At 47.0% G+C, this 16491-nt stretch overlaps 1 protein-coding gene across 6 annotated transcripts in view; it reads right to left on the minus strand.

Moving 5' to 3' along the window:
- Window positions 1–278: 278 nt before the first annotated feature.
- The window catches only part of mtss1lb (MTSS I-BAR domain containing 2b), a 71775-nt gene continuing 55562 nt past the window's right edge, over window positions 279–16491 (minus strand). The window contains exons 4-16 of one of the 6 annotated variants that reach the window (XM_029767139.1): window positions 14279–14363; window positions 12507–12598; window positions 12094–12168; window positions 11164–11172; window positions 10115–10272; window positions 9533–9640; window positions 7449–7546; window positions 5153–5372; window positions 4938–5012; window positions 4299–4448; window positions 3621–3797; window positions 3056–3221; window positions 279–2820 (exon numbers count right to left, since the gene is read on the minus strand). In XM_029767139.1, coding sequence (XP_029622999.1) covers window positions 2033–2820; window positions 3056–3221; window positions 3621–3797; window positions 4299–4448; window positions 4938–5012; window positions 5153–5372; window positions 7449–7546; window positions 9533–9640; window positions 10115–10272; window positions 11164–11172; window positions 12094–12168; window positions 12507–12598; window positions 14279–14363 — 2201 coding nt within the window. In that variant the 3' untranslated portion in view covers window positions 279–2032. The remainder of the gene's footprint in view (window positions 2821–3055; window positions 3222–3620; window positions 3798–4298; window positions 4449–4937; window positions 5013–5152; window positions 5373–7448; window positions 7547–9532; window positions 9641–10114; window positions 10273–11163; window positions 11173–12093; window positions 12169–12506; window positions 12599–14278; window positions 14364–16491) is intronic. The other 5 variants (XM_029767141.1, XM_029767142.1, XM_029767140.1 and 2 more) reach the window with 5 other exon arrangements.

The following is a 16491-nucleotide window of genomic DNA, read 5'->3' on the forward strand; positions in this document are numbered from 1 at the left end:
CCTCGCTTTAAAACAGCCACAGGCATTTCTAAAACAGTGCTCGATTTAGGCAAAATAAATAAAAAACGTTTTTTTTTTTTAACAAAATAAGCATCGAGATACATTTTGTAATGGTCATTGTAGTCAAGGTGAGGACATCAGCAGTCACAGCTAGGGAGCATTGGGCAGACATCCATGAAGTTCATCACTACCCTACAGTACAACGGTCAGAATAATGCTCTCTCTGCCTGCTCAGATCCTATGTCACTGTGATTCATTTTTCTCTGGAAATTGTTCTCTTTTTTTTTTCATTGACAAAAGTAAGACTACAGCATAACATTATTGCAAAAATATGGCAACATAATTTTATGAAAGGTTACTATATATTCATACAGTTTCTAGTCTTGACTTCCACCTGTGCGTCTGACTCTCGACTCGGGCTTACAGGCAGTGAAATGCTCATTCCATCTCTATCCGCTGCAGCAACTCTCTTCCAGCGAACTCTGTAAACATAAATACCCCCCTTCTTCTTCTGGCAACCCCTTACATTATCCTCACTGTTTCTACCTGGCTCTAGTCACTTTCATTCTAAAGCCAGCTCCCGAGTAAGGCTGCACATGAGCTATGGATCTCATGTTTGAGACTCACAACAGGTGATGACTAGTACAGCAGCTTACCATCCCCCTCTTTACATAAATGTTATGATCTCCATTATAAATCCGTTTTTTGGAATTCAACCTCTGCAGCACGGACACATTGTACATAACCATGCCCCCAATCCCGTATCCTTCCGTTCACATTTCCCACCTTTCTTTATCACTTCCTTTTTTCCATCTTCCTATTCTCTCACCAATTGAACTGCTTCGCTCACTGGTCCGTGGCACGCACTCAGCACACCGCATGGCAACCAACTGTCTCAGTCCCCCCCAGCACCCTTGTCTCATCACATAGCGTGACCACACTGACTCCTAGTGGTCACACTAGAAATTAACCTTCAAAGTGCTTCAGTTTTCTCTGATTTCTCTGGTTTTTTTAACACACCAGGCAAGGACTTGAGAAAAGCCAATGGCCAAAGTTAGACAGCTACTGTCATATGTACTTGAGCATGCCTGATGATTGCCTGCAAGTACAAAAAAAAAGAGAACCTAAACCTAAGATAACAGCTTCTTTTTCTCCTCCACTCCGCAAGCAGAAAATAAAACACATTTATTGTTCCATTTCTTATTAACATGTTCTCTCTGGATTTAGAAAATATATACGCCTGGCTCCATTTTGTCGTTTCTCATACAGTGGTAACAGGAAATCAAATGTCACAATAAAAACAGTCCACTGGGCACAGACGTCAATTCCACGTCGGTCCAACGCCATTTCATTCAAATGATGTGGAAACAGCGTTGATTTAGCCGGTGTGTGCCCAGTGTGAGGGTAACAACAAACGACACAGAGGAGAGAAGCCCCACCCTCAAATACAACCGGCTGACCTGCAGCAGAACTCTGCCCACCTCTTACACACACACACACACACACACACGGTTAGCCATGGTTTAAAGCTAACAGTGCATTGTCAGAGCCTTGTGGCCTGAGCTAAAGGGAGAGGGAGAGATGGAACCCCCTATTGACCCCACTTTTACTCTGTCTCTCCGCCACCTGCTTCCCTCTGTTTTACTCTAGAATGGGGGGGTAAGAGGTTGGGTGAGGAGTGGGGGGTTGTGGGAGGAGGTGGAGAGGGTGGCTGGAAGTCCAGGTCCCTATAAACAGTCTCTCTCTCGGCAGTCAGTCCAGACAGAGTCTCTATATACAGTCTGAGGATCCCCTGGTGATGGTGGTGCTAATTAAACAAACATGCGCCCAGACACGATAGAGTTATAGTGGCCAGAGCCTGTCATTATTATTAATGATTTACTTTTTCATTATCAGCATTATTATTGTTATTTATCATTTACTTCTAATTAAAACTTATTTTTTTTGTAATTGTCTGTTGTCATATTCACGTATTTACTACAGATTCAGTACTGTATGTAGTGGTTGGGGCACCTCCCTCCGCTCCGCACCATCACAAAATCCTGGGCGCTGACCTGTCGTTGGAGACGGTCTTGCGGAGCCGCACACCCCTGCGGATGGACACCAGCACGTCGGTGCCTGACCCGTGGGCCTGGGGGTCGTGCTGGGGGGCCGGGCCAGGTGGGGGGTCATCAGGAAGGTTGGGAAAGGGGAATTGTCCCTCCCCAAGGGCATGGGCACTGGCCACCAGCTCTCCTATCTTCTCCACCAGGCTGTGGCGGTTAGCGGCTATCATCTGGTCCTCCTCAGAGCCGTGCTGGGCAGCCTGCTGGACATACACACTCATCTCCATCGCTCCCCCAGACCCCCACGCTGTGTTGGGCAGGCTCAGACGCTTGGGAGAGGCCTTCACATACTCCAACGTGTTGGGGGAGGAGTCATCCGCCACGTAGAACACGCACTCCTCACTGCCCACACGTACCGGAGGCCCGGGGTACCCCCCAGGAGCATCAGGCACCGTGGGTGTCTTCACTGGCACTATGGGGGGGCGGATGGGGATGGGGCCCGCGTTGGACAGGGTGCGCCTCACACCCGGCTTGGTGGATGGGGTTCGGCGGATGGTGGCAGTCCCAGGGGTCCCAATGCCCCCTCCCCCTCCAGGCACTCCACCCTGGGCCCCACTGGGCAGACCAGCGGTGCTGGCCGGCCTCTTGGTCTGGATCATACGGCGGTAGTTCTGGGCGATGTTGCTGTGGCGGGGGATGGTGGAGGACTTGTCAAAGTCAGTTGACGCCTCACCTTCGGCATCTCCATTCACAGAGTAGCAGTCATAATCCGACCCTGGGGGAGAGAGAAAGAGAAAGGGATGTGGTGTGCTATTCAGAGTGTTGCATCTAGGTGGAGAGCTACCAAGTAAGGGGATGTGTATACTCTTAAGTTGTGAGTGGGTATAGTACATGTATGTTACCTTGAGAGAGGACAGTGAGTGCATTCTCTGTTGGTTAATGTAAGTGAGGTTGACTTCTGTATGTACTGGTGTTTACTCTACGAGAGAAGGAGTGTACTTGAGTGGTACCCTGAGAGGGGATAGTGTCCTCGGAGCAGGAGGGAGTGGTGGTCTGGGTACTGTAACCACTAGAGTACTGCAGGGAGTCCCTGTTGCTCTTCTGCTGCTCCATGCTGAGACCACGGGTCAGGACCATGGCCAGGTCACTGGCTGCTGGAGACACCTCTTCGCCGTGCTGGGAGGAAGCAACAACGCATTGTCATTTAGCAGACGCTCTTATCCAGAGCAACTTACCAAGAGTGAGTACTGCAGAGTACTTTTCTTCATACCAGGTCCCCCGTGGGAATTGAACGCACAACCCTTCCGCTGAAAGCTTCGTGCTTTACAAACTGAGCTACACGAGACTAGTGGACTAACACATGATTAGGATGATAACTAAGTTCAAGGTTTCCAGAACCGTATCGCAATCAATCGCCTTAGAAAACACTTATCATATGGTAGGAGCACGGGACCACTACCAAGCACAACAGACAGACTATAACCACCAAAGTCCAAATCGGGGTTAAAATACAACAGTTGTGTTATAGCAGAATGTGTCTTGTATTCACACCATTGTGAGGTAAATCTCTGTTACCTTGGCAGCGATGGTGGCGGGGGTCATTCGGGACCTCTGGACATCGTCTGGGTGAGCACCAGCATATCCCTGGGAGCCCGGGGATGCCTCGCTCTCCCTCAGCCTATCCAGGGGCTCCTTCCGCCGCTGAAGTGTGGCAGCCAATGGCTGCTCATAAGAACCTGCCTTGGACCAATCCTGAAGAGGTGGGGGTGGTTATTAAGAAGCAGTGAAAAGCAACAGAGTGAACTCTCTAATGAGAGAGACCCGTCCACTATCCAGCAGTTTGATGCCCTTCTTCTGGGTACAGTGTGGGGGTAGTGGGGGGGGGGGGATTCCTTATCGTGTGTGTGTTTGGCATTGGGCCAAGTTGATGAGTGGGTTTATTGGTTTGAAGCCTTTTGAGTTTGTGCGACTTTGAAAGGTGAAATGGGTGCCACCCATGGCCTGCTCAGTTTAGCAAATCACCACACAGGAGATTTGAAACCAGGGGGTGAGACTGTTGGCCAACGACAACACAAAAGGCACAGAGGTTAGGGAGCAAAGTAATGAAGTCATGAATGAGTTAAGCAAATGGTGAAATGAAAAGAAAAACCTGGTGAATAAGCGTTAACTCAAGAAGCACAAATTAAAATACAAACCAAAAAAAATAAAAAATAACCAAAAATTGCAAAGTAAAGTGTGCAGATGAAAACAAACCTTCCAGCAAGGAACCTTTGATGTGGGAGAGGTAGTGTTGGATCCAGGGGAGCAGTTATAGGGTGGGGACGCAGGAAGTATGACAGAGAGAGGCCTGATGGAGCCAGTGTGAGAGAGAGCAGGACGGAAGGTAGCGAAGGACGAGCCAAACTGCGGAACGGAGAGACAAGATCGTGATCATCAGAGCGTCCATCAACGCCAAAGGCTTATGGGAGGAGCCTTTGTGATGTGACCTCTGGGTCATACCGTACATACATACACACACACACACGCACACAGGTGCATGCACGCAAGTACATGCATCTGCACTCCCAAACACACATACACAAAGTGTATGAGTAGCAGAAGAAAAGAGGGCAAAGACAAGAGATCAACGGTGGCAGAGCAGATGACCACAAGTTCACCTGGGCTGATGAAGAGCACATACTTAGGGAGAGAATCCTGCTGGTCAGTTTTACCAGCTTCTCTCATACACCGTATACAGCACAACATTACGGTACGCAAAACACAGGCAACTAAAATGAGCACGGCTATAGTGTATTCACATTCTTTTTCAAAGTCAGTTAATCGTGTGATTGACTGAAAGAAACGGGAGATCCACACATTAGGACAGGGGTGTGAGGGAGCTGTTGTACTCACCGTCGTGGGAGAGCTGCACTCACTGACTGACTGGCAGGTCTCGGATGCCTCTGAGGATGCGGAGCTTGATGACTTCTGCAGAAAGGAAGAGAGGTCAAGAAGGAGAATGAACGCAAAACCAAGAGACGTCAGGCAGAAGAGTAGAGGAAATAAAACCAAGAAGGGGGCGGAGCTACGTTTCAGCACTGCAGCGACATCTGTGACGGCAGTCATACCTGGCTGGTGATGTCAGAGGGCATGGGCGAGGGAGGCTTGGAGTAGACGTTGGCGTCCTGCGATATGAAGCCTGAGTCGTGGGAGGAGACGCTGCTGAGGCGGTGAGCGTTCCCTGGTGGCGGCTGGGCCAGGCTGCGGTAGCGATAGGACGAACTGGGTGAGTGAGTCTGAGAGCCTCCGGAGGAGCGGGAGGCGCTACTGTGAGCGCTGTTCACACTGCTGCAGGGGGGTGGGGCCAGGGTGAGAGGGTGGTGAGGGGGCAGGGAAGAGGGTCAGGCAGGGTGAAGGGAAGTGTTTAAGGTAGGGGGATATCATATAAACCACATTTATGAAGCAAGAGGTGGAGAAGGTAGGAAATTGAATGATGGTGTGTAGAGACGGATTTGGGGAGAGAGTGATGAAGTGAGATGGAAAGGGGAAAAGGAGGGAGATTGATGGTAGCGAGGTACGGTGAAGTATCGGCCAGAGGAACAGAGCAAGCAATGGGTAGAGTTCATATGAGAGAGACGGGTAGTTTATATGATGGGTAGAGTTCATATGAGAGAGATGGGTAGTTTGTATGATGGGTAGTTTATATGATGGGTAGAGTTCATATGAGAGAGACGGGTAGTTTATATGATGGGTAGAGTTCATATGAGAGAGACGGGTAGTTTATATGATGGGTAGAGTTCATATGAGAGAGACGGGTAGTTTATATGATGGGTAGTTCGTATGAGAGAGACGGGTAGTTAATATGATGGGTAGTTTATATGATGGGTAGAGTTCATATAAGAGAGACGGGTAGTTTATATGATGGGTAGAGTTCATATGAGAGAGACGGGTAGTTTATATGATGGGTAGAGTTCATATGAGAGAGACGGGTAGTGTATATGATGGGTAAAGTTCATATAAGAGAGACAGGTAGTGTATATGATGGGTAAAGTTCATATAAGAGAGACAGGTAGTGTATATGATGGGTAAAGTTCATATGCGAGAGAGACAGGTAGTGTATATGATGGGTAAAGTTCATATAAGAGAGACATGTAGTGTATATGATGGGTAAAGTTCATATAAGAGAGACAGGTAGTGTATATGATGGGTAAAGTTCATATGAGAGAGACAGGTAGTGTATATGATGGGTAAAGTTCATATGAGAGAGACAGGTAGTGTATATGATGGGTAAAGTTCATATGAGAGAGACAGGTAGTGTATATGATGGGTAGAGTTCATATAAGAGAGACAGGTAGTGTATGTGATGGGTAGAGGTTAAGACGAGGACATTTCCAAGTTGGAGTTGAAAGTAGAGAGCAGCAGCAGTGAAATAGGGGAATCCAACCAGAATAGGGGGGAAGGAAGCACAGAGTGGAGATGCCAAACACATAGGAAGAGAAAGAGGCCGTGCAAATACAGAGGAATAGGAAGTGATCAAACCACAGGAAATAGAGAAGAGGCCAAACACACAGAACACCAAGGGTAAGTGTGAGTGCGGAGTGGAGAGATTGGGAGACACACACACATGCAGGGATGGGGATAGACATGTTGAGGGTGGAGGGGGGGGGGGGGGGGTCAGAAGTAGAGGGTTGGGAAGGGAGAGGAGGAGGAAACATGGAAAAGACAAGTTAAGGCAGTGTGAGAACCAAGCATGGGTAGATTAGACACACAAGGTACAGGGCAGGGTTGCTGGCATGCCCAAAGACATGGCCTCCCAGACAGTGACACAAGCGACACCTCAGAGCACTACCGTGACAAGCCTGAGAGATACTTCTTCAGAATAGAGGACACCACTTCAGACCTAACAAGTGTCCTACCTCATCACACATGGAAACAGGGATTATTTTTGAAAAACACTCAATAACATTCTAATATAAATGTTATGTGCTATTTGTTATCATCAAACAAGTCTGTTTTAAGTTCAAATAAAGTTGTAATTTTCACCACTAAGAGAAAAAAAGACTTAGTGCTTTTTTTTTTGTGCTCTGAGTGTTGCAAGCCATAGGACACAGGAGGACACAACAGACACATGGACCAGCAGACAGACGCTCAGCAGACTCTCATACAGACAGACATGCGCAGTCATGCAGACATCTTTTTACTAAGACACGACACATATCTGAACGCCACCTCTCACTGTCCCCTTTTATTGTCAGACATACTGCATGTTCACGCTCACATAACCTACAACGTATCATCCACACACCTTGGATCAAAACAAAACAAAGAACCCCCCCCCCCTTTGTTGATCATATCAAATGAATCCAGGTCAATACAAATGTCTGTATTTCTAGTCCATGTGTCCTGTCTCCCTCTGGTTCGTACCTGCACATGCTGCTCTTCCTGGAGCCAGAACTGCTAGGGGAGGAGGGGGGGGTCTGGTAGGACCAGCTGTAGTCTGAACCCTTCAGGTCTTTAATCACCTGGGAGAGAGTGAGGACAAACCAGTTGGCACCATATACAGTGAGGGAAAAAAGTATTTGATCCCCTGCTGATTTTGTACGGATGCCCACTGACAAAGAAATGATCAGTCTATAATTTCAATGGTAGGTTTATTTGAACAGTGAGAGACAGAATAACAAAAAAATAATCCAGAAAAACACGTAAAAAAATATTAGAAAATGACTTGCATTTTAATGAGGGAAATAAGTATTTGACCCCTCTGCAAAACATGACTTAGTACTTGGTGACAAAACCCTTGTTGACAATCACAGAGGTCAGACGTTTCTTGTAGTTGGCCAGCAGGTTTGCACACATCTCAGGAGGGATTTTGTCCTACTCCTCTTTGCAGATCTTCTCCAAGTCATTAATGTTTCGAGACTGACGTTTGGCAACTCGAACCTTCAGCTCCCTCCACAGATTTTCTATGGGATTAAGGTCTGGAGACGGGCTAGGCCACTCCAGGACCTTAATGTGCTTCTTCTTGAGCCACTCCTTTGTTGCCTTGGCCGTGTGTTTTGGGTCATTGTCATGCTGGAATACCCATCCACAATGCCCTGGCTGAGGGAAGGAGGTTCTCACCCAAGATTTGACGGTACATGGCCCCGTCCATCGTCCCTTTGATGCGGTGAAGTTGTCCTGTCCCCTTAGCAGAAAAACACCCCCAAAGCATAATGTTTCCACCTCCATGTTTGACGGTGGGGATGGTGTTCTTGGGGTCATAGGCAGCATTCCTCCTCCTCCAAACACGGCGATGATTCCAAAGAGCTCCATTTTGGTCTCATCTGACCACAACACTTTCACCCAGTTGTACTCTGAATCATTCAGATGTTCATTGGCAAACTTCAGACGGGCATGTATATGTGCTTTCTTGAGCATGGGGACCTTGCGGGCGCTGCAGGATTTCAGTCCTTCCCGGCATGTGTTACCAATTGTTTTCTTGGTGACTGTGGTCCCAGCTGCCTTGAGATCATTGACAAGATCCTCCCGTGTAGTTCTGGGCTGATTCCTCACCGTTCTCATGATCATTGTAACTCCACGAGGTGAGATCTTGCATGGAGCCCCAGGCCGAGGGAGATTGACAGTTCTTTTGTGTTTCTTCCATTTGCAAATAATCACACCAACTGTTGTCACCTTCTCACCAAGCTGCTTGGCGATGGTCTTGTAGCCCATTCCAGCCTTGTGTAGGTCTACAATCTTGTCCCTGACATCCTTGGAGAGCTCTTTGGTCTTGGCCATGGTGGAGAGTTTGGAATCCGATTGATTGATTGCTTCTGTGGACAGGTGTCTTTTTTACAGGTAACAAGCTGCGGTTAGTAGCACTCCCTTTAAGAGTGTGCTCCTAATCTCAGCTCGTTACCTGTATAAAAGACACCTGGGAGCCAGAAATCCTTCTGATTGAGAGGGGGTCAAATACTTATTTCCCTCATTAAAATGCAAATCAATTTATAACATTTTTGACATGTGTTTTTCTGGATTTTTTTGTTGTTATTCTGTCTCTCACTGTTCAAATAAACCTACCATTAAAATTATAGACTGATCATTTCTTTGTCAGTGGGCAAACGTACAAAATCAGCAGGGGATCAAATACTTCTTTCCCTCACTGTAAGTGTTATACCCCTGAAAGGGGGGAAATATGAGAACGATTCACACGGACACGTAGCATTAGCTTAAGTTGTAATGCATGAGCTGGTAAACTGCATGGTTCCCCTATAGGAATTCCTAGGCATTACTAATCAAACTGTACAAACAGACATCAATAGAGCACACTGATCATATTATCACATTCAGATAAATGAATAGCATATTGCTTGCTGGTACACATTATGATGCTATTATTGTTATGGCACATTTCACTCTATGCACTGTTCCACCTAGCATCTAATGACCTATGTGTAGACAGTGGGACTGAGAGATGGTGCATTATACTAAAATATTAGACTAAAAATAAATCTTAGAAGAGTCGGCACCTGCTCGCTGGCGGGGGGCAGTTTGTGGGGATCAGTGGTCAGCACAGTGAGGTCATCAATAATGGCCTGGAGGTGAGTGATCTCTCCCAGCATGGCAATCTCTCCATTCTGATCAAAACAACGAGACTCATTTCAGTCAGTTAGTGTTATTATATACGGCAATAGCGCTGGCCTTATGTGAATGACTGCAACTGTTCAGCTTTGACTCAACACTAGAGGGCAACGTCAATATATCTTAGCTGGTGGCTTATTGACTTTTCTCCCCCCAAGTTAGGTTTCAGCCCCTGACAAGTCTCCCCTCTTCCTGTTTCATCTTCACTCTGGCCCAATCCCAAATCGTCCCCTAAACACTTGATAGGATTTGATTGGTATGAGCAACCTGGTAAAAGCTCCACCTCACCCTCTGATAGGCTAGATGGAAGTTTTACCATATTGCTTACACCAATCAAAACCTCTCAGATCTCCACAAGTGCATAAAGCATAGGGATGACGGGACGATTAGGGATTGGCCCTATGTCTCACCCCAGCTCCCTGGTGTTTCCCCTCCCCATACAGCCCCTGCCTCCCCTCCTCCAGTCTTACCACTACAGGCTGCAGGAAGCCGATGAAGGTGCAGAAGCGTCCCCTCTCCTCCACCAGAGCTCGGCGCACCGCCTGCTTCTCCGTCTCCTCCATCAGCAGGTACATGTCATTCACATCATGCATGGCACTATCCAGCTGGGGCTGCAGGTCCCCTCGGCCTGGGAAGCCAGGAGGAAGAGCACCGGGGACAGGGACAAGGAGCAGGAAAAGGGAAACAGAGGACAGGGGCATAGTATACAGGGAGTGGGGGGGGATTGGGAATGGAGAGAGAATGCAGGGAGCGGGACAAGGAAGAGGACAGGGGATGGTAGAAGGACAAAAGGAGGAGAAGAGGGTAATGGAGAGGTCACAAGGAAAAACCAAAGTGTGACACACAAGAGAGAGGAGAAGGAGAGAAAGAAAAGATTAGAAATGTGTGGTGTGTCTGGGCTTGAAGGGACAAATGTCACCCCTCCCCTCCTCTTATCCCTCCCTTCTCGGTCCCCCAAGCCAATAACAGACACCCTGGACACAGGACAGAATGATCTACAAATACTACACTGGTAAGGTATCTACATGAGGTAAACAGAAATGCATACAGACACTAAACAGACTGACATCTACAGAAGTTAAACCAAATAATGAAAAAATGAACAAATTAAAGTATGTCTTCAAAATGTATTGTAATGTTAAGTCATGCAGCAGGGAGTAGTGTCAGAGATGGCCATGGTAGAGAAGCGAGGGGGGGGGGGGGGTCTTAGTCAACAGCAACCAGTGCTGTGAGCAGAAAGAGCTTTAGAACAACAAGTCATGCAGGAGTCACAGAGGTCACAGGACAGCTTTCCAGAGGGCTCAGAAAGAAGACGTTTAATGGTTACAGCTAGTAGGCCTAACTAGCTGAAGATGAGTGTATCAGGCCAAATGCATTCTAGAGATGTAAATCACGTAGCTATTTACCGTCTCCCAACAGTCATTTTTTGGTCATGGGAAAACCCCTCTACACAGAATACATGAAAGAAGAAGCTGTAGCATAGGATAGCAGTGTTGTGGGACAGGAACAACATACTTACCCTGGATTTCTACAGAATGGAAATCAACCACAGACAGAGAGAGAGAGGGAGAGAGGAGGGGAGAGAAAAAGAGGAAGGGACAATAAAGATGGTTGAGAGGAGGATTTGGTGGACATATAGGGGGTCAGAGGGGTGACAGGGGTAAAGGAGAGAGAGCAGAGATCGTTGAGCTCATCGTTAGGGTTAGTACAAGGAAGCCATCACAGCTCAGTTCACGGCCAAAATGTGCACACGGTTAGAGCAAAAACACTGTTGCAGCCAAATCAAAACCAATTCAACCCAAACATCAATGTCCACTGTTTTTCAGACTAAATACACCTCAGTTCATAATTTTAGATTCTTGCATCTGCCTGGCAACTGTCTAGAAACAGCCTTAAATAGACAACCGTATTTATTGGCTGCTGGATCAGAGTGAACTGCTTTATCGAATGAGGAAAGGCCTGTCATTATCATCCTCACCACCAGGGGAGAGTGTTGCTCTATAACCACATGGAGTGGAGCTATGTTCTCCCTCCCTCACTGCGGCTTCCCTCATTTCACCCCCTCTCTGTAGTGATTTGAGGCGATGTCCCTTTTAAAGACCAAACTGTAATCGTCAACAATCTACAAACACACGTCAGCTATGTCAAACGCTTAAAAATAGACATTGATATAGTCAGAATGCCTTGGCAAAGGATCTCACCTTGAGGATTTGACCTTGACATTTTCAGCACTACTACTAGTACTACTGTAATATCATGCTGAAGGGAAGACACAGCTGAGACCGTTACATAACAGAGAATGTCCGGGTTAACCTATAGTTGTAGAGCCCAAACAAAATGCACTACCTGACCTGCTGGGATTTTAGAGCGCTGGATAGCCAGAGAGGGCAGTTTGGAGTGTTCAGCCATGCTAGCTGTCAGTCAGAGAGAGAGAAGAGGAGCAGCCTACCTTTCCGGGCCTTCTTCTGCAGTTTCATGGTGTCTGAGGACTTCTTCTTGATCTCATGACGAGATCTCTTGTACTCTGGAGGAGAGAGAGGGGACAGAATGTCATCCACTTTGGACACAGGAGACAGAGGGGAATATGATTGGCCAGAGGTACCCTGCCTGTGTCCCACCTCCATCATGATGTTTTCATCATGGCCACCTAGTCATCCCCCTCATTCCTACTTGCCATATATCACTCCTCACCTCTCCACCATGCTTGCTGATGTGTAGTGAGCGTTCTGGCACAACAATGGTTGCCGTGCATCACCCAGGTGGGTGCCACACATTGGTGGTGGATGAGGTGAGTTCCCCACTTACTATGTAAAGCGCTTTGGTAGAAAGGCGTTATATAAATCCAATAATATTATTATTCACCTTTGGCATGGTCCTTGTCCAACTGGTTGGCTGTCTTCTTCCAATCCTCAATCCTGTCCTGGAGAGGAGTGATCAAGCTCTCCATCAGGGCACTGGGAGGACAGAGGGAAAGCGAAAGAGCGAGGTACAGTGGGTGTGTTAATTAATGGCTTTTATAACGATTTACTTGTATTATTATTTTTGGGTATTTTTACCCGCTTTTTCTCCCCAATTTCGTGATATCCAATTGTGATCCAATTACGATCTTGTCTCATCGCTGCAACTCCCTAACGGGCTCGGGATGCGGCGAAGGTCAAGTCACTGCCTTAGACCGCTGCGCCACTCGGGAGGCTATAATGATTTTCTGATCCATTAAAATCGAACAATTTGGCTTCATCTGGTACACATCATATGGAACACGTGGAGACTATGAGTCTTTGCCATGATGAACTCTAAAAATATGTTTTCTTATGAAACCATGGAAAATATGCGCTCTAAGGTATAAGATCTTTAGAAAGGGAAAGCGGTTATATAATTCTCCTTTGTGGCTCGTCCCACTTCACTATTTCTGGTATGTGACACATCTGCACACCCCCGTCACTACAGGATGAGCTGGGAGTCCCATGGTGGAGTGTGGAAACTGCAGCCTCCCAGGTCAACCAATCACAGACTGACAGCACAGTGCTGATGTGGACTTCAGCCCTGATTATAGTGTGGCGCAATGTAAACGGGTTAGGAGACCGGTTTTGATGTGCCACCACAGGGTGAGGAAACTTTTGCTCCCAGAAATGCTTTGTTAGGAATGTAAACACCCCCAACAAGATACCACCATCATCATCACCTTGGTCATCATCTTCCTCATCACCACAGACACCACCACCATCATCATCATCATCATCATCATGGTAATAGCTTCTGATTTGGAAAACTCATTAGAGACTGCAGACTAAATATAGTGGATTCCTTTCTTTGAGATGTACTGTGGTCTAGAACAGAGTAGGCTGCTGCTGGTGGTTCCATTCATTTAGCCTACGTGTCTGAGAGAAGAGTCTACAGACGTCCTATAATGAGGTGCTTGGGATTTGGGGAGAGGGGAGGGAGGGAGAGAAGATGTTTTAGTCCTCACATTCTGTTTTCTCTTCCCTCCGTCTCCTGTCTTTATCATACATTTTAGGGAGAGAGTGTTCCAGTCTAGATAGTGTGTGTGCTATTTCCACATTACCACAGACCCGACCCAAACACTGGGACAGACGTACATGGAAAACCCATGACCGGTAGCTCACTCAGTGGAGAATGACACGTGTGAATTCACTTTCCTACCGTGAAGAGAGTCTGGGCGGCAGGTAGCTAGCGGTTAAGGGTGTTGCACTAGTCACCAAAAGGTCGCTGATTCGAATCACAGAGCCGACAAGGTGAAAAATCTGCCGATGTGCCCATGAGCAAGGCACAACCCTAATTGCTCCTGTAAGTCTCTCTGGATAAGAGTGTCTGCTAAATAACCTAAATGTAAATTTAGACCTGCCTCCTATTCTCATTTCCATACTGTTGTAGCTTCTGAATGAAAAACAAGGGTCACAGTTTGTCCAAAGCTTACCACAGACTTTCAGAAGGTCAGGCAAGGAACATGGATAGGATGACAGCTACTACTCATTACTGTTGGCTACCATCGTCAAAGATACGGTTTACACAGAGCAGTGACTGACACTTCATGGGACCAATCCCCACTTACGGAGTGATAGCAGGGACAGAGCTAGGCCTATAGGAGGATGCCTGTGTAAGAGGGCGGGACTTACTTGGTGAAATGGCGCAGTTTGGCCTCGATGCTGCGATGCCGCATGCACATCCTGGTAAGAGCTGATCCAATGTCTCTGGTGGCGCCTGAAAGAGATCACAACACAGAGGTGGTTAGGGAAACACTCGGAAAACGTTCAGTCAACGTCATGTATTCTGCAGACAGACCACCAAACAGACTGCTCACTGAGGTCTGTTTAATATTCACTCGAACGCAGTGTGTGTGTAGTGTACAGTATGTGTATAGTGAGCGTGAGACTGTGAGTGAGTAACCTGGAACTCTGATAAACATCAGGCTATTTTTAGCCGAGGAAGAACATTTGGAAAAAGCTGATCCCTGACTCTGAGCGGGCCACTTCACTTGCTTCCAAAGAAGCTGAGCCAAGCAACCCTGGAGTTTTAAAACCACCGGTGTTACTGGCTTAGAAAGAGCCTCAGAGTATACACTCCAGTGAAGAAACAAGATGCACTCCAATTCAAATCACATTTTACTTGTCACGTGCTTCGTAAACAACAAGCTGTAGACCAACAGTGAAATGCTGACTTACGTTTTTTTCCCCCAACAACACAGAATTAAAAGACAATAAAAATAGAAATAGTGACATGAAGAATAAATACAAAGTGAATAACGAATAAGGAGTAAAAATAACTTGGCTATATACAGGAGTACCCGTACCGAGTCGATGTGCAGGGGTACAAGGTAATTGAGGTAGCTATGTACGTATAGTAGGGGTAAAGTGACTAGGCAACATGATATGTTAATATGTGAGTAGGAAGAGTCACATCTGGAGTTCTAGTATCTAATACATGCAATCTCTTAGTCTCATAGTCTCTAACATCAGGGTTAAATCTCACCAGTGCTGACAGAGGTACGGCTCTAGAGAGCTGAACGGGATTTAACCCTCTTCTCCCTAACCCTGGTGCTACGGGGTTATCTGGGAAAACCCCACCCTAGCCACACCCCTCTCTCTCTCCCTCTACCTGGGGTTGGCTCGGACTACACCCCTGTCCCTACACGTGCCCCAGTGGGAGGGGGAGGGATTGCCCCAACTCTGTCTGATTACTCCTGTTGGACAAGCAGACCCTTCCACCTCAGATAAGTGCAGAAACCTAAGTCATATCATCATATTACTCCTCCCTGTCTCCCAGTCGCTCATTGACACTGTGTGTGTGTGTGTGTGTGCCATGAGAGTGACCTGGACTGAGAGACAGCAGGATCCTATCTGAGTTAATCCGAGCATCCTGCTCCCTGCCCCCGGGTCCACCCCATCCCTATCGGTACAGCCATCACCCTGACACATTTCATAATGAGAGATCTGGGGCTCCTGTGACCTTGGCCTCATCTTGGTGAGGTCATACCTATAAAGACTGGTGAGAGAGTTGGGCTCATAGTATTCACCTTGATTACACACAGAGAGGGTCAATGAGAAGGGGGGGGGGTACTTGTTCATTTGTGACAGTCATTTTTGCCAAATAATGTTTAGAGATGAACCAAACTACTCATTGCTGGCACGGTAAGGACAGGACTTATTATTGACAATGCCGATAAAGCAATCAGCCTTCTGTATTGCTGGCCCCTCCTTCACTTGAATGCCTAAAGTCAAATCAGTGATTACTGCACAGTGAGTGAGTGAGAGTTAGTGAGTGAGTGAGTGAGTGAGTGAGTGAGTGAGTGAGTGAGTGAGTGAGTGAGAGACTAAAAAGGCCAGTCTCCGTGAACACACACTGTTAAAATACAGAGGTCTATTCATAATTATAAACTGGGTGGTTTGAGTCCTGAATTCTGATTGGCTGACAGCTGTTGTATACCACAGGTATGACAAAACAATTATTTTTACTGCTCTAATTACCTTGGTAACCAGTTTATAATAGCAATAAGGCACCTTGGGGGTTCGTGGTATATGGTCAATATACCACACCCCCTCGAGCGTTATTGCTTAGTTACCCAGCAACCATTTATTAATCCAGCCCAGGGCAACGCCCCCTACCCCTACACCACAGATACCCTCTACCCTCCTCCCACACACACACCACAACACACAAACACATACGGAAGGGGTGGGGGAATTTTCTAACCTCACTTTGAAATATTGTCTAATGTCATGCCAATAAAGCACCTTGAAAATGAAAGTTAAAGTTGAGAGAGCGCAGGAGAGGGAAACAGAGTCTGGGGGAGAAAGGTTGATACCTAGTGACAAAAAGAGAGAGGAGAGAA

The sequence above is a fragment of the Salmo trutta genome, chromosome 12, assembly GCF_901001165.1.
Source record: "Salmo trutta chromosome 12, fSalTru1.1, whole genome shotgun sequence".
Taxonomy (NCBI): domain Eukaryota; kingdom Metazoa; phylum Chordata; class Actinopteri; order Salmoniformes; family Salmonidae; genus Salmo; species Salmo trutta.